The sequence below is a fragment of the Ictalurus punctatus genome, chromosome 6 (assembly GCF_001660625.3).
Source record: "Ictalurus punctatus breed USDA103 chromosome 6, Coco_2.0, whole genome shotgun sequence".
In the NCBI taxonomy this organism is placed as follows: domain Eukaryota; kingdom Metazoa; phylum Chordata; class Actinopteri; order Siluriformes; family Ictaluridae; genus Ictalurus; species Ictalurus punctatus.
The window spans coordinates 27,462,999-27,481,592 of record NC_030421.2 but is presented as its reverse complement, the minus strand read 5'-3'; the positions used below and the strand labels follow the sequence as shown (position 1 = coordinate 27,481,592).

The following is an 18,594-nucleotide window of genomic DNA, read 5'->3' as shown; positions in this document are numbered from 1 at the left end:
TATAAAGCCCTGCTGTCTGGGTTTGAAACAATAGCACTGCAGGTGGGCTTATTCTGTGCCTTTATCTTCACAACGAGGAGCACTTATGCTTGGGGAAAAGACTGATGTTCTCATCTCTGAAGTGTGCCTACGGATAAGACTGTAAGACTTTGTTTTCTCCACTCAGACAGTGTCAGGCAAGCAACATTTAAAAACCTAAAAATAAATAACCTACAACTTACTTCATGGAAAAGAAAATCGGCTACATTAAAACTCTACTTCAGCTAGCTGCATTACAAGCTAGATGGCAAATATTGCTTAAAGGCCCCATGAAATTGTTTCTTAGTTGTGATTTGATTCTGTATTTTGAGGCATTTCCTTCTGAAACAGGAAGTCAGAGTGACCTGAAGTCATGTTAAAGTGTTTGACGTAGTGAATAAATATCAAACTTGTTGCATTGGAAATTGTACATTAAATAAATCGTCCATTATCTCTTATGGAGTTTGATGAGATCAGAATATTGTAGCCCAAAATCTCTGGTTTTGCAGATTACCTCTGCAAGGGGGTTAAGACTAGGCCATGGATGGATCTTTCATCATGATAATAACCCCAAACGTACACTCAAATAGAAAAGAAACGCAGCGTGTAGAACATTTAGAATGTCTTGCTTTTATAAAGTGGCTGAAAATGTGCAGCAGTAAAAAGATATTTCTTACGTTTTTGTAACAGCGTCAGTATTATCAGAGACTAAGAGTCAGAGCTGTAGCGGGTTCCCTGTACAGGCAGTGAGTGAGTATTGACAACAGCTCCAAGGTCAGGATATCACTGTCATTCAGCTCTTTTGCAGATGGAGCAGTTTTCAGCGTTGATTGAATACTACGCTGTGATGAATGATCTAATATTCACAGGCTTCAGTGTGTTCCATCAGGCAGCTCACTCTGGCACTGTCGACCTATGCTTTTGTGTGACTGGGTGTGCATGTAATGGATACAGATAGCAGTCAGCTCTTAGATTATCGCAACAGTGAGTGTGTATAATCTGTATCCGTGTTTCTGCTCTTCCTTAACCCCGGTTATCTCCTGCGTTTTTTAGGTTCTGACTGCTCCAGAAACTTCACCAGTCCATCAGGTGTGATCGAGTCACCCGGTTTCCCTGACAAGTACCCTCACAACTTGGAGTGCACCTTCATCATTATTGTCCCTCCTCACATGGAGGTCACACTCACCTTCATGACCTTTGACCTGGAAAACGACCCTTTGCAAGGCTCAGAGGGAGAGTGCAAGTACGACTGGCTGGAAGTGTGGGACGGCCTGCCGCAGGGTAAGTCTAGACGCTTGTAATCCTACAGTACGCCCTGTTTTTTTTTCTGCCAATTGGGATTAGTGCCCTGGTGTTGTCGAGTCTGGAGTCGCCAGTGGCGCACAGTGGAGTGCATTTAAGAGGATTTCAATCCACCATCGTTTTTGACCTCATTGTCTGGCTCCATGCAAATCTGTAGCCTCAGTTCCACATAAAACCATAATTCAGTCATCATGCCGATGTTGCGGCTGCATAGCAACATAGTGTGCTGCACTTGTTAACCATCTGGCTAGGCGGTATGCCCATCTCAAAGCCAAACGCCTTGTGCCCAGAGTGACAGCAGCCATGCCAGTGTAGAGCTGAGCCATGAAGCTGCCATGATGCTCAGCCTGCTAGTCTAATTGTTATTTTAGAGCAGTGCGTTGGAAGATGAAAGCACAGCCTCAGGCCTCGCTGCCTTATCTCTGCCAGTCGGGCCACGAAGCCACTGCACCCATATTATTCTATAAGGAGAGGGACTGAGAGGGTAGGCAAGACAAAAGACACTGAAGGAGAGAGGAAGAGTGGTGGTGTTAACCCTTATCAGTAGAGTAAAAATAGGGCGTGAATAATACCGAAATAGGATTTAATTCTTGTCTTATATTCTTTCTTTTCTCAATCTGGTGTAATAGTGTCACAGTCCTGAATCATTTGCTTCTCAGCCCACTTTAGCCCCTATGGAAACTCAATCCTATACTGGAGCCAGATTTCTTTCTCTCATACACACCTCATACAGACGGGTGCTACTTTCCAGATAAGCTACTACAACAGGATTTGAAGATGACTACTGAGAGTCATTGAAGTCTAAAATGACTTTCACTATCAACTTCATTACAAACGTTTATCCTTCACTCCTCAAGAGCTGGAGCTCTCCTCCTCCGTAACACACTGCGATCGATCAATGAGCCGTCCACTCATATACGAGTGGATACATCCAGAGATCTGAAAGCTGCGAGTCCTCTGAGGATAGAGCTCAGCTCTTGGATCTAAACTGGCTGCATCACTTTTATTTCACACTACATCTTGTTTTGCCGACTGTCCTAGCTGTCAGCAGAGAGAATGAGTTATCCAAAGCGTTTGTTCAACAGACATTTCTACTTCAGATCTCCTCTGTCTCGTAAAGGGAGGAAAATCAATGTGTGTAATCAATAAAGGGCTATTTCACTTGCGTTTTTTTTTTTTTGTGTGTGTGTGTGTGTGTGTCAGTGTCAGTTTTACATTCTATATTATACTGGAGCACTAGAACATTTTTAAAGCATGGCTAAAATTAATTAATGGTATAGTTTGGGCAAAAAAGTGATTTACACCAAAAGTAAAGGATCAGCTATAGGATAAGAAAAATGTGTGTGTGTGTGTAACTCTATTTTGAAGATGAAGGCCCTCGCTGTGAGAGGAGTAAGTCTTTGTCATGTGACTAAACAGCAAGACCGGGTAAAGAGAAACATCTCATTAGAGAAAAGTCCCTCTCCACCTCACTGTGACTAAAGTAGCAACACACACCTGACACACACTGATGTTCACATGGGTCTGTTTTTCCCTTAGGCCCCACCATCATCTGCCTTGCTGGATTTAATGCTTTAAAGTCCAGCCTTGAGTGAGACTGTCTGAGAAATACGAGGGGAAAAAAGTCTGTTGTTCATTACACGTCCGTGGGAACAGCTCAGGATGCAGGATATTGGTGTAATTGTTGAGTGGGATGGTCTGGTTTTTTAATATTTTTTTATATGTGTGTTTTGTAGTTGGACCTCTCATTGGACGCCACTGTGGGACTAAAATTCCCCCTGAAATCCAGTCATCCACCGGGATTCTCTCACTCACCTTCCACACGGACATGGCCGTCGCAAAAGATGGCTTTTCTGCTAGTTATAACATGACGCTAAAGGAGGTTACTGACAGTAAGTATTGTTCGTTCTAAAGAGGTTTTTGAAGTACAGGTTGTTTTGTTTTTTTGCTTGACTCACACACCGAGTTCAAGGCATAGCCATTTTTTCTGTTTTGCTCTAAAGAGGTGACAGAAATACAGTCAACATTAATAAACGAAATGGTATGAATCACTACTAGTACCATATATAATCATCATCAACATCACCATGAAGTATGCTGTATAGTGGTGACTGGATTGTTTGTTCCTTAAGCAACCTGATGTATATTTGGGACGATGTATTTTATAGCTTCGTTCCCATTGGTGGGTAAAAGGAGCAATATCCAAAATATTATTTAAGACTATTTTCATATATATATATATATATATATATATATATATATATATATATATATATATATATATATATATATATATAATATATATAATATGAATACAAGGATGTACACATTTTAATGGAAAACATGCTCTAGTGACTGTTTTTCTTCTTGAAAGACACTCTTTTTCAAAGTTAAATCAATTGATTTACTATAGTCTCTTGCAAATTTACATTTTCTTTTCTGCAAACTGCAGTGGAACAAGCCAGAGAACAAATATAAATATTTTATAGTGAACAGTAAAGCAGTACTGTGTGTCCAGCAGCAGTGCAAAAATGACTAATGTTCATAAAATACTATTAAAAGAGCCATAATTTATTTGGCTGTCGGTCACCACACTGTGAGCAGTAAAAATGTTGAACTACTTTTTAATAACAGGGATTGCACATCATTCATCATTCACTCAGCAATAAAAACTAAAAGTATGTAACAGTTACCCTGTCTCAGTCAGGAGGCAGAAAACACAGCACTTCCACAATATTAAAAAGATGCTTTTAATCATCAATATGTGTCTTTAGCAGCAGTCTTGAGCAATGGGTAGTATTTTCTTTCTTTTTATTTTTATTTTAATTTTTTTTTTAGACAGAATGAAAAAATAAACCTGAAATAGAAATAAAGCAGTAGGGACATACACTCTTCATCTTTAGTATATGCTGTGTGTCCTATTTTAGATTTTCACTGTAGTAATCCTTTCGGGATGGAGTCAGGCCGGATCACAGACGACCAGATCACAGCGTCTTCGTCATTCAGCGATGGACTGTGGTCTCCGCAGCAGGCTCGCCTTAACTACGACAACAACGCCTGGACACCCAGCGAAGACAGCAACAAAGAGTACATCCAGGTGAGCTTACACCCAACACATGCAAAGATTAATTCTTTCTGTCTTTCATACACACAACCCTTCTCTATTTCTATCATCCCCTCTCTCCTACACAGAAGGAAAATGCCATAACCTTTTCTGGGTGCCTCTACATTTTATTAACAGGTCACACAGGCAGTGTGCACAGAAGGCAGAGGCTTAGGAGACGCTGGGCTATTGTTAGTGTGGAGAGTAATGAGAGCTATATTCTCTCTCAAACATCAATCTGTCCTTTCTCATTTTACAGCATGTTGTAGAGTCCCAAAAGGGCTTTGGGAAATAATTCTGTTTCAGACATACTTCTGCAGGGGTATTCAAGTGAAAAATTGTGAAGGTCCAGCTTCATGGACTTCCTCGATTCGAACATCCTGGATAAGCAACTAACACGACTGCATGTCAGTTTCCTTTTAATCCTTAACCATTATTGATTAGTTCATGTGTTTTGTTTCGTAGTGGCGCTTCATGTTAGCACTTTTGACTAGCCGTACAGACTCGGAACTGATCAAATACATCGGTTTTGAACATTCTTTACTGACTTGATGTCTCTGGCCCTGTAGCTAGTCTCTGGTCTGCTGAGCTTCCTTCAGTGAAATCATTTGCATCGATGCAGGTTTTTGGACAAGGTGGAACAGAAACCTTTTCTGGTTCATGTTTAGAAATCTGGATTCACTGCCAGTTTGCAGATTGAACACTCGGCTACAGTATTTGTTCAGTTCTGCTAAAATACATTGTCACACCAGTGCTGTGGAAGCAGCGAAGATTCTATCTGACAGATTTGCCTGCACCTAAGTGCCGTTCAGGCTTGTGTGTGGAAATGGCTCAGTCTTGGCATTTGTATTCGGCCACCAGCTGATATGCCGTGTTCACACCTCACATCCTTCTCCCTTGCGACCTCGGCACCTTGTAGCCACACATCTCACCACAGTCTAACCTGATGTAAATTACTGTGCGTTACCGAGGAGGTGTGTAAGTGTGTGTTGGGATTGAGACTATATATGTCTATGTGAGGGTGTGCACACGTGGGCACTGGAGGTGTGCAAGCACAGCAGTTGCTTTCACACTGTTGCCCATGGTGGTGTGTAGTATGGGTAAGCTGTGTGTATGTGTGTGTCTTTGTGTGTGTGTGTCTCAGAGGAGGCCTTCTATCTGAACTGCCCGCGGTAGACATTAAGATCTCATCACTTTCCTCCCCTCCTGGCTGTTTTTCAGGTGTCACAGAGACAGAAACAATCTGGCCCTATCTCCATCCCTCTGCCTCGCTCTCTTTCCCCCTTGCATGCTCTCACTCGCTTTTTTCATCATTTTTCTTCAAGAACTGATGTGTTCTACAATGCCGTGTTTGCAAGAAGCTCACTCTTGCTTTCTCTCAAGATTAAGAGGCTGCTGCATTCCTCTCTCTCTCTCTCTCTCTCTCTCTCTCTCTCTCTCTCTCTCTCTCTCTCTCTCTCACACACACACACACACACACACACACACACACACACACACACACACACACACACACACACACTCTCACACTCACTCACTCTTGGGCTGATGATGCGTGCCCGGCTCTGATGGTAACAGCCACTTGATTGATGATGGTCCTTTCCCAGGAATAAATAGTTAGCAGCAGTCTTCTGTGCTATTGATTTTTTTGTGTAGGTATGATTCTTTGTGGCAGTAAGCAGCAACACACAGGGAGCTGTGTGTGTGTGTGTGTGTGTGTGTGTGTGTGTGTGTGTGTGTGTGTGTGTGTGTGTGTGTGAAAGTTATGCTAGCCTTCCTGACAGATTACAAATGTTACAGTTACCGTCCTTGTGTTCAAATGACACCTAGCTGAGACAATAGAGCAGGGGATCATGGGTAGCCCTCTTCTGAAAACTCTTGCCAGATGTCTGGGGGGAAGCTGACCTGAAGACAGGAAGATGTAAGGTGTACCATCCTCATGCTTGTGCTCATGCTCATTCCCAATGCTGTCAGGCATTTGGGTGTGGGAGGGGCAGCAGGGCTTCGTCCTGTTCCGTATCGATCTGAGAGAAGTGATTAATGTGACTAATGTCAGGGCGCAGACTGATAGCACTGCATCTGCAGTAAGGAGAAGAACCCTCATATTTCCAAAACTCATGTACATTTCCCAGCTCACCATGTCCTCTCTTTCAAGATGTTTCCTTTTCTCACTTCTTGTTTTCAGCCTCTTTTAATTCCACTTCTTTGTTTCTCATCACTCTTCACTGGGTATGGGTGATACTGCAAAAATATCATATCATGGCACATGTGATCTGATACATAATTTGCATCATGATATTTATGTTTTCTGAATTGGTACCAAAACCGGTTTGAACATCCAATGAGCTACCTAGGAACATCATGCAATACAATCAATTAGAATGATAAAAGTGCCAAAGATACCTATAATAATCTCAGAAATGTATCATGACATAATTTATTAAGATATCAGTATCATATTGTCACTTTGCCCAGGCCTGTTCATCACATCCTTTGCTCATATCATTATCTCTTTTTCTCCTACTGTCATATTCCCAGCTTATCTCTTCTTTTTCTACTCCTCCAGGTGGACCTGCACTTCCTGAAGGTTCTGGCCGGCATCGCCACGCAGGGAGCCATCTCTAAAGAGACGCACAAGTCTTATTATGTCACCAGCTTCAAACTGGAGGTCAGCACCAATGGTGAGGACTGGATGGTCTACCGCCACGGCAAGAACCACAAGGTAGGAGCCTATGAGTGTGAGAAAGTAAGGCTGTTTGTTGTTCTCTTGCTTTTGTGCATTGGTTGTTTATCACTGTATATGACATGCTGGTCCTAATAGAGCTGTCCGAGAAAGGGAAAAAGAAAGGTCATAAAAAAGCCACATTTCTCCAGACTGACGTCTGCTAGACTCATTGCTACAGGTTAGTTGGATGATAGAGTTCATTCCTTGCCTTGATGGTACCCTATTCACAGGCTGAGGAGAGAAACTGGAGAGGGGAAGTAACTAGCAGACGTCCCCAAAGGACTCAGTTTCCCACAAGTCTCCCGCACTCAGCCTTGAATGATGGAGTGAATAGACAGGCAGATGTGACGGGATCAAGGAGGGGGGCAGGGGGAAAGGCGCACAAGATATCGGGGGGATTACAATAGAAGGAGAGAAAAATTAGAAACCAAAGAGACAGATAATGGAAGGAGGAAGCAGAAGCGGTTAGGGAGGAGCTATAATTCAGGCTAAGAACTGTACAGTGCATGTTTAGGGAACAGTGGACAGCACTGTCGTCTTGTTTTATTACCCAAAAGCCTGACAAATCTGGTTGGAGCTCTGACTTACTGAAGAATGTGGAAATTTTGTGCTTTTGTGTTGCTGATTTCAGGGGTAGTGAGTGAAGAAAAAACATTAGCAACAGCTGGGGACTGGTGTTGGAGTGTTTAGCTGTAGACTCCCTGCTGCTTTAATCCCCCCAGCATATCTCCAGGCTCTGTACATCACCGTGTGCCCTGTGGATCCACTTTCTTTATGCTCTAAACTTTATTAAGAAGTGGCACTGTGACACAGTGACTGTCACTATACCAATTAGTGTCCCTTTTTACATGCCTTCATAGGGATCGAGAGTACAAAAAAACAAGACAATATGATGATATATCAGTGTTCTAAGGCTTGGTTATTGTGTATTAAGCGTGTTATTAATATTTAACTTACTGTACCAGTATAAAGGACATAAAATAACTAAGTAGCCCAGCTTTTAACATATCCCTGTACTCAAAAAAGTTATTTTTAAATGATTCATTTCTCTTAAATGTTGGTGTTTGGGTCAAAATTGTTATAACAGTCCTAAATTCACATTTTCCCTTTAAAACAAACACCATGCCCATATTTCCATACAAATTAACCGTGCCCCATCATGTCTGATCTTCAAAATTATGACATTGACTACACATCATATTATATGCACATCAGTATTCCGATATTAATCAGAATTTGGTGATTTTCTAATTAGTACTGAGTCATGTAAACGCTACAGTCGGATTGAACGATTCAGACTAAGACAATATGCTGATTCTCCATATTCTGATTTCCATCCCTGGAATATGCCTGTTTTAATCAGAAATTTTGTTGCATGTAAACACCTTATTCAGAAAATCCACTGAAAGGAGATACAGTGGGGGAAATAAGTATTGAACGCGTCAACATTTTTCAGTAAATATATTTCCAATGAGGCTATTCACATGAAATTTTCACCAGACATCAGCATTAAATCAAGAAATCTGGAAATATAAAGAATTCACACCATTAAAATCCATAAATGAAGTTATGTGTAGTAAAGAGCAATGACACAGGAAAAAAGTATTGAACACGCTAAGAAAAAGCATGCTCAGTCTGCAAGGAATTGTGGGTACTGACAGATGCTTAGCTGTAGGCTAGGTATTTCGGAATGGCAACTCAGGCATACGTACAACAGCCATGTATACACGGATATTCTGATGCCTGTACGCATATAAACATCGTATTCGGGATATGGCTGCAACCCGAAGATAGACCTTAAACGGAATTTGATAAATAAATCACATTATGACTATGCAAATTGAGACTCTGATACTGATATCCCACTTTTATCTTTGACGAACACGAACTAGTTTACTAGCAGTTAGCTAGTCTTTTAGCTATTTGGGATGGAAGAAGGATATGGCAGGAGTTCCAGATTTTTTTGTGCAGCTGTAGGTGTAGAAATGTTTTAGACCATTTTGCAATAATGTATTGATCTACATTAGTTATTTGAATGGTTTTAAAACATCATGTTCAGAGGTACTTTAATGAACAAACCAGGCAAAATAAATTTAACTGTATTTCTACATTTGTGGTAAACATTGAGCTTAACAAAGCCATCTATTTTAGTGAATATTCTAGCATGCCAAACTCTACTAAGTTCTACCAAGTTCTAAGTAGAAATTATGACATGATACACTGACGACCATGGTTGTGGGGTGTATTGTTATCACACCATCAGCTGTGTGTGTGTGTATACCTATATGTGTGTGTGTCATATTGAAAGTGTGGTATCAGCATTTGCAGTGCTTAATGGCTCCTCTGGTTGTCTCCATCTCTGTGGCAGTTCAACAGAGATGACCTTTCCCTCTCCCTCTCTGTCCTCGAACCAAATTACCTGCACCAGCCTCATTCAGCACAAGCTAAATCAGCTCCGATAAGAGCACACACACTCATACACACTCTCTCTCACACACACACACACACACACACATAGCACCAATCACTGGTCTGTCTGTTCATAAGTAGGATAGACACTTTTACATGTGGAAGGGATGTGTACACTCAGGCCTGGGCAGAAGCCTTTCCCTCACACAAGCACACACATACACACACTCTCGATTCAATCTCTGTCCTGCCTTTCTCACACACCGTGGTGACCAATCACTCCCTCTCTCCTGAGAAAGAGCCAATGCATCTGATAAAGCCATCACTGCAGTGACAGGACAATTTATGTTGTTTCCACAAGTGTTACTTTGTTTCAGATCAGCAGAAACCATGTAGACCCGAGAGGTCTTAATCTCCATCCACTCAACGGGAAAAAAAGAAAACAGAACCTAAGCCAAACATTTGTGTTTTTCCACATATTTGATTTACAGTTGAGCCCTGCTTCCTTCTCACAACCCCTTAACACCCGTGTGACAGCCCATTCAAATTCCACTCTTGTTCTGGATCATTGTGTGGGTCTGGTGTATGCGTTTTGGGATTTAATATTGCTGTTAGGACAAGAACTACACCACATATGCTATGTGTGTTAACACTGAAAGCTCTTGAGGTGGTGCAACACACAGAGGCGGGACATGGAGGACAGATCATGGCTATGATGAAGACAGCAGTCATGCACCTTAGTCTATCTCTCAGCGCTCTTTGGATCCTGATGGAGAGCATCGATCATCCAAGACTACAGCCCAACCCCACATGCCCACCCCACCCCACCCCACCCCACTTGCGCCTGGTGTTCTGTTCTTTGTGATTTTAGTGCACACCACGCAGAGAATGGAGTGCCATTCAGGAGACATGACAGCTAGAGGTGATGAGGAAGTATCGCTTCTGTAAGCAGAAAATGGATTCCTTGAGTATAGGTATCATTTCCTCCGTCAGCAGCTTTTGATGTAGCTATAGTTTATGTTTAGAGCAGAATACTGGTACTATAGCAGAGGACATTTATAGAAGATTTAGATGCTTCAACAGTTCCTTTATTGTTGAGTTAGATGTTAGAGATGCTTCTGCAGAATGACCACCAGTTCTCGTTCATTAGTTGATTTAGTGAGACTGTGAGATGGTGAAAACAAGGTTTTTTTTCATTGCGCTCCAATGTAAAGGCAGCTACATATGTAGGGCAGCAGTTATGTGCTTCCAGGATAATGACTATGCCAGTCAGTGGGAAACATTCCCACTGAGGTCCCTCGTTGTTGCCAAATTTGAAGGCAGCACCACATGTATTCTTCTCTGTGTAGGCTTCAACCACTGAATACATTTACACATATAAACTCTGTGTGTCTAGCTAACAATCAATCATATTTGTATATTTATTGGTGTTCTTAAATAGCCAAACGATGTTCTGTAGCTAATATTTACTAGCTAATGTAACATGCTTTCACAGCTGATGGAGCTGAGTTGCTAGCCACTGCTACACTGGACTAACACTAGTTTGGGATCCATTCACAAATAATCCAATAAACTGGCAAGCAAGAGTGACAAAAAAAACCAAAACAAACATGCAACATCTTAAAATTCTAGATGCCCAAGTAGTATCCAAGTAAAAGACAAGAATTAGTCAATTATATGGATTCCATCCATTTTTACTTGCTTGGAGAGCACAAAGCACTGGATGAATGAGAGCTCAGTGGGAAGACCAGAACATTAAAAACAGTGTATAAAACAGTGACTTTGGTCTTTGTATTTTCATATCATTAAGTTTTGAGTAATCATGACATAAAAACTATCCATAGGTAAGTAACCATAGAAATGAGTGAAGATTACATCCACTAAAGTGTAAGATAATAACAGGTGTGGAGGAAACACTCCTGAGCTTTGTGTGGTGCTTTTCTTCACCTCTGCCTCTTCTGTTAATTTCTTATACTGAGACACTTTATGTCTTAATCTGATTACGGTTATGGCTTTTTATAATGATGTAGCTGTTTTAAAGTCTACATGCAATGCTTGTACTAAAATAAGACCTTTGTGTCTCATTTTAGGGATTTTATTTAAATCTGGAATTGATATATTTTGGTAAAAAGAAATATACAAATAAAGTTGAATTGAATTGTGATAATGTAAGGAACGATTGTGCCACGCAGACTAACATAAACTAGTCTCATGGATAATTAACAAACCATGTATACCTGTGCTAGTGTGCTGCCTTAGTCTGGACTCCTAGCTCTGAGCCACACTGAGACAGGCGATGATGGAATATCTCACCTCTCTCTGAAAAGTCACATGGGCCATCAGTCAGCAAGCACACTGACAGCATTCAGCAGGCCACAAAGCCGCACGCCGGCAGTGGAGAGAGGCCAAGGCCAGTGATCCAGGGCCAATGTGGAGCTGGAATGGGATGAGGTTCAGAGAAAGCCATAAAGACAGACAGGAGACAACAGATGGATGGAGATAGAGATGGAGAGGAAGCGTGAGACAGAGAGTTCGAGAAGAGGGATTGTGTGCGTGTGAGAAGAAGGACAAGAGAGACAGGTCTGGGGAGAAGCAGGGATTAATGAAGGCTGCTGTATACAAACAACATCAAATCCCTATCAGTGTTTGCTCCTCACTTTTCGCCATCTTTCCTTCTCCTTTACTGAGTCATCGCTGACTTTGAGCCAACTGGAACCAGCCCTTTCTGTCAATGTCTTCATCTGCAATGCTGAGTTGTGGGAGAGAGACGGTGAGAGAAGGCCATGATGACAGAGAGGGAAGGAGAGAGTAGGGGAGACGTGAGATAGAGTAATATAGAGTAATTGCTGGAGCAGAGGAATGAGCGCTGACTGCATTTCCCAACGGTGCTATCAGTTTAAAGGGAAACAGTGCGGCAGCATGCCAATGCAAAGAGAGCAATGGAGGCACATAGCAAAAGAGGGAACATTCTCCTCTTTGCTGGTGGCGGGGGCGGTGGGGAGGTGGTATATATTTGATGAGGGCACTCGGGTGCTGGCTGCATTAGACATGCGTTGGAAGGTAAAATGGACACTTCTTCTAGGTAACTGCCTACTCTACTGTTCCTTATGATAAGTTAAGATGCTTGGTGTGTCTCTGCTTGTCCCATCCTTCACATACCTCAAGCGGATTTCACCGTAAGTCCTTCCTCTTGCCCCCTTTTTTTTTGGTCTCTGTATTCCACTTCAAAAATGATACCTCAGTAACATACACAGTCCTTCTCTGTCATTCCACTTTCCATTTTTTATTTTTTATTCCATTTTTCAATTTTTTTTCCATTTTTTATTTTTCTTGCATAAGTTGGTGCTTTCTCTTCACTTGGCTTTATTTTTCCTCCATATCCCCCCCCCCCCTTCCAGTTGTTTGCTTTGATGGGGAGGGATGCTTAAAAATTGAGCATTTCTCTATTCAGTAGACCATTTACAGTTCTGAAATGATGACAGACAGCTCTCTCTCTCTCTACCACTCTATATGTATCTCTCTATCTTTCCCACTCTCCATCTCTCAACAGGGGGTCTTTACTATTTCAGCCATCCCACAGTGCCAGCAGACACAGTCTGAATAATTTAGGCTGGAATTTTTGCATCCCACCTCAAATATTCCTCACCAGACACAGCCCTATAATCTTAGCACTGGAGACCACACACACATGCAGTCATACTCATGTCTTGTATTCCAATATAAGCCTTCATTCACTTTTTTTCACAGATTCCCGAAAGATGGTGAACTAGTGAACTATCACCCCTTCACTGTCCTCTGAGGAGTTTTCTGAGGATTCAGGGGGACAAAAAACTGGCAGAGTTCCTTTTTCAATTATTCACACAGCTGTTTACCTCCACCCACACTCACTGGCTTGTCCATCTGTCTGAGCAGAGTTATGCTCTGTATATCCAAAGACATAATTAACTACATCTATGATGGCTACATGATTAGAAAAGATGCCTCTTGAATGATGTCTGCATGCATCCTGATCTCTGTCTCCAATGCATTACACTTCACCAGGGTTCTGTTCCTGTAACCGTTCTGCTTCTTGTTAATTCGTTTTTTTTTTTTTTTTTTTTTTTTTTTTTTGTAACTCATGTCGCAGATGTATTTATTTTACGGAAATTGAAGTCTCTTACATGGTGAATTTTAAAATGCTGCTCACGCAAAGGTTTTTATGGCCTTAGAAGCTTGCGAGTGATTTGTCTTGGCTCTGTAAATCTCCTGCCGGCTCTGCAGAGTCATGTACTGTATATCAGCGTAAAGGTGGCACTGCAGTCAGCCGGCTCTAATGAGATCGGCTCAGCACAAAGCTACGTAGCCGTAAAATCTGCACTGCACAGAGGCAGCGTGAGTGGAGGAGAGGAAAACACAGAGAGATGGAGGAGGGGAAACGATGAGTGCCTGCTTTCCATTAAAAAAGAAAAAGGAAAATGCCCCTCAGCCAGTACCACTCTCCACGTCTAATATGTAATTGTAGTGTGTGTGTGTGTATGCGTGCACTCAGTGTGTTATGTGCATATCCTAGCAGCAGCATTAGTGTTGGTGGCTTAGCTTTCAATTCCTCTTCTGTTTCCCTCTCTGCTGTGGATTACACTCAGACCTGTAGGCCTCGTAACAGTTACAACACACTCGCTCTCCCTTTAGTCTCCTAAAATATCACTTAAGGAAAGAAGTGCTGTACAGTAAGGTTCTCTTTGTCTCAAGTTGGCACCGAGACAAAAATAATGCTGCAGTTAGAGTAGGTGCAATTCATAGTAGCTACATGAAGTTATGGTTCTCTGATTTTTCAAGAAATCTGCTTGAATATACTTACACACTTACATAGCTATGGTGGCTATGTTTAGACAGGCAAGTCTTTCTGAGTTTGACTCAGATCGGAATCCGATTTCAGATGTAATGTGTTATTTTTCCAGCGTTCAGTGAACTGGAGGTCAGGGACTGACTGTACCTCGGGCTTCAGCAACGAATGTGTGTCTTCTTTCTTTGTCTTAAAAACCATCTAGCTTTTGTCACTGTTGCACTGACTATGGTTAGCACTGAGACATGGAATTGCTCTGATACAAATCGTGATCCATGGCAAAATTGTGATATTGGTAGTAAGCTAACTGGCTTTTCTTTGCGAGCGACCCTGCAACCGCAGTCTGAACACATAAATCAGACTGGCTAAACGAACACTCGGAGTTAATAAATGAGATTTGGCCTGCTGTGTGAACCATGCCCTTTCCTAAGCCTTTTAAGAAGTACTTGCTAAGGTGCATGCAGGCAAGTAGGCTACCCTGCATTTTTACATTGATAATAACCTGATAAAGCCACTAGGCATTGGATCTATTTCTACTACTTAGTCATCTACTATTGAATAATATCTGCAGGACCGGTAGGAATCCCAGATGTGCAGCGCATGCTAATGCACCATTGCAATTTAGCTGAAGCCTTCGAATGTCACAGTGATGTGCTGCAGCCATTTGTTATAGCAGTAGTGCTTATGCACAGGAAGTGTGTGAGTGACAGCTACTGCAGAGACTGTTCTGTGTGAAAGAGAGATAAAGACAGATAGAAGGGGTAGGGTGCATGAGGCAAACTCAAACAAAGAGGCATGGTAGAAAGCGAACAAGAGAGATCATGGGAGAGAGAAAGAGAGAGAGACTGATAGGGTGAAGAGAGAGAGTGAGGGAGTGAGTAATAGATGGAGAGAGAATGAGGGAGTGATGGTGGCCTCGGATCAGTAGATGGCGGGTGGCTCACGGCAAGGCCTGACAGCAGCTCTCCTGTTTCAGGACGTGGGAGTCTGTCACTACAGGCACCTGTGTGTCTGTCAACGCAACAGCAGTCAGGGGCCAAGCTGGTACAAGGAGAGCAGTGGCAGGTGTGTGTGAGAAAGTGTGAACAAAAAGCATGGATGTGTGTGTGTGTGTGCAGGAATGTAAGATTGCAGAAAAATGTGTAAGTCTATCAGGAACACCAGCTCTACTGTAGGCAGCTGTATTCCAGGCTGTCTGGTTGAATACTACTCAAATTTGACAAATATTTATTTAACCAGTGGCACAGGATCTCCATTGCCACATTCACTTTTAGTAACTAACAATCTCGGCAGCACACTTCTCATAGAACCCAGCACACTAGGTTAAGAACGCGCATGAGCTATTATTTATTGACGTTCATGCCTGTTGACTCGGTCAGAGGACAGTAAGGTAAAACTAAAAACAAACAACGAGCATAGCTTTTCAGTTTGCTCTGTGCTTATCCAGCTCAGCGACAGCTTTGCTTAGCTCACAATCGCACACACGCATGCACGCACACACACACACACACACACACACAGAGCGCTTCCTACTCTGAAAGAAAGAGAGAAAACATAAATAGGGCATCCGACATAATAAATACATGTGTGTCACGTCACCAGTCACAATTTTTACTTTGGCATTGAAAACCGGTTCCAGATTCCCTCTAAGCCACACCCCCACCTGCTACAGTCATGTGTTGTAAGTCTATCGAAATGTGTTTTCTAAATATTTTGGCCAAAACGTGCTAAAAGAGAAAATAGTTAATGAATTCCAACGAGCAGTTATCTCAGTCATTTCTGTGGCTGAAACTCAAATGGCATTCTATTAGGCATCTACTGCACTTTGTAGGTTCTTTTGTTATACCAGACCATACAGGATTTCGCTGAGATTTACTGTGATCGTTGCGGGAAAAACTGCTCATTTTGCGGCGGCTTTGTTCAAAATTTGTGATACAACTTTTTTATGCTGTTTTCGCGGAAAACTACTTGAATTGGTGAAATTGCAGTTGCATGAAATAGTTTCGCACAGTCTTTCACAGTGATGTTTGTTGCTAAATGAGACCTTTTAGCTGTACTCATGTTCGACATTCGTGAACTGAAAAGAGCTTTGGCTGAATGCGCGTTGTGATGACGTCACGGCCCAAATCTTGTAATCTTGATCATGTTGAAAAATTGCAAGCTCCCCCAAATATTTCAGAGGTTGCTCGATTTTGCGTTAATTTCTGCTAACACAAAAAAAAAACACACAACCCTGGAGGGACTGTTATAGCCTATGCAGTGAGCCTACATACTAGTGAATATGAAGTTAGATTTAGTCCATCTATGTGCCGCTGATGGCGACTATTACTTGAATCCTGTTTCACATAAGAAATGGAAAAGCTAGCTAATTAAAGCAAAAAGAAAATAGTAATGTGGGTAAATAAATAAACAATACATGCAGAACAAAGCAACCCTTCAGTGGTTTATGCAATATGAGCACAGTATAGCCGTACTGGTAATGTTGGCGCTGTCTGTGCCAGTATGAAAATGTAGTCTCATTAATATTTGACTGCATTCCAGTACTAAATCTTTAATGTAATTAAAACTCGAATGCAATTTTTAAAGGAATTTGACAGGCTTACCATCTATAGAACCAGAGGGAAATTATAGCTCTTCAGTCTCATTTTGACCTCCAGATAATTGGACTTTCCAATCCTGTTGCACATTTTTACAGATTTTCATTAATTGTTTTTTTTTTTTCTCCTCTTATTCGTATATCAGTGGTTAATAATCTGTTACTGAGCAGTGTATTTAGCTGGGCTTGAGGATTCTATACTGTAGTTCCCATTTTACAGCAAGGCTGATTATGGGTAAAATGTATGCAGGTCCTGGTTTATGCACCGTATGAGCAGTAATTGTATGATACTTATCGCTAGCTGGTTGTGTTTGCCTGTGCTCAGACCTGAAGGTGCCCTTTACTTTATGTTTCTCAACATATATCTCTGAAACTCAGTGCCTATGAGGCCACAGATGTTTAACTTTCCGAGTGAGCAGTGTGTGATAAGTGCATTTCTTTTTCCTTTTTTTTTTTTTTTTACCAAGCAGGGTGTGTGCGTGTGTGTGCGTGCGTGTGTGTGTGTGTGACTGGAATGTGAGAAATAGTATTCGCTCATACTTTTAAGGTGATATATTACATGCCATTTGCCCTTGGTCCATATACACACATGTACAGACCATGCTGTGGTGAAATGCTTCACATATAGACAGGGGGTGAAAGGTCACACATAGATGAAACAAATTAAAAAAGCAGAAAGCTTCTCACTGTCGTACTCTGAGAGAATTTTTACTCACTGTGCATGTGTGTGTGAGTGTGTGTTTGCATGCATGAGAGAATCAGGGATTGAAAAAAGATGGGTTGGTGTAGTCAGCTGTATACATACATCAAATTTGAAGCAACTACTGTGCAGCGTTCTGTAGTTTGTAATGTGTGTACACCAGCCTCTTTCCCTTTCTTTGGCTTTCACTCTTTCATCTCTTGCATTCTCTAACCATATCTGACTTCCTTGCCCCCATCTCTCTCATTTCCTCACCCTTGCCGCCTTTAATGCTTTTTAGCAAACCATCTACGCTGTGATTAATGACCACAAGCCTTTGGTTCAGTTCCTTCTCTTTCATTTGATGATGTATCGGGAGTTTGTGCCAAATGTAGACAAGGAAAAGCTCCTCACGTCTCGCTTTTCTTCAACCTCCGCCTTCAATTGGCTTACCGTTTCACCCTGCTTCCTTTGCTTCCTACACAAATACACTGAGGTCTGACTCGGGCCGGTCCCAGGCCATCTGGCCCTGGAGTCATTGGATCCTGAGGTGGGTCGTGTCCTCAGGGTCTGGCCTTTCTGTGTGTGCAATGAAGCAGAACTTACACTGGTCTGCTTCTTCTCATCTTTCTCCCTCCTCTCTCCTGAGACCAGCCAGAGACTGGCACATACACACAGGAACGACTGAGTGAGAAGGAGATGGTGATATGCTATCTGAACTTGTCATCTTGTCTCCTCTCACCACCCCTGGACCCTCTGGTTTAAACACATGAATTTGGCCAGTAAGGGCCAGCTTTTGCTAGGAAGTGTAGCGGAAAATGTTGAAAATGTAGAAATGACATAATATAATAGTTTATTATAGTAAACTGTAATAACCTATGCAAAACAGAACAGAAGAACAATAAAGAACACATTTAGAAAGAGTGAAATATCCAAGTGT

General features: G+C 41.9%; 1 protein-coding gene across 2 annotated transcripts in view; it reads left to right on the top strand.

Moving 5' to 3' along the window:
* The window catches only part of nrp2b (neuropilin 2b), a 78,095-nt gene that overhangs the window by 28,496 nt on the left and 31,005 nt on the right, over window positions 1-18,594 (top strand). For both annotated transcript variants that reach the window (XM_017470481.3, XM_017470482.3), the window contains exons 4-7: window positions 1,072-1,299; window positions 3,057-3,212; window positions 4,248-4,417; window positions 6,990-7,145. In XM_017470481.3, coding sequence (XP_017325970.2) covers window positions 1,072-1,299; window positions 3,057-3,212; window positions 4,248-4,417; window positions 6,990-7,145 — 710 coding nt within the window. The remainder of the gene's footprint in view (window positions 1-1,071; window positions 1,300-3,056; window positions 3,213-4,247; window positions 4,418-6,989; window positions 7,146-18,594) is intronic.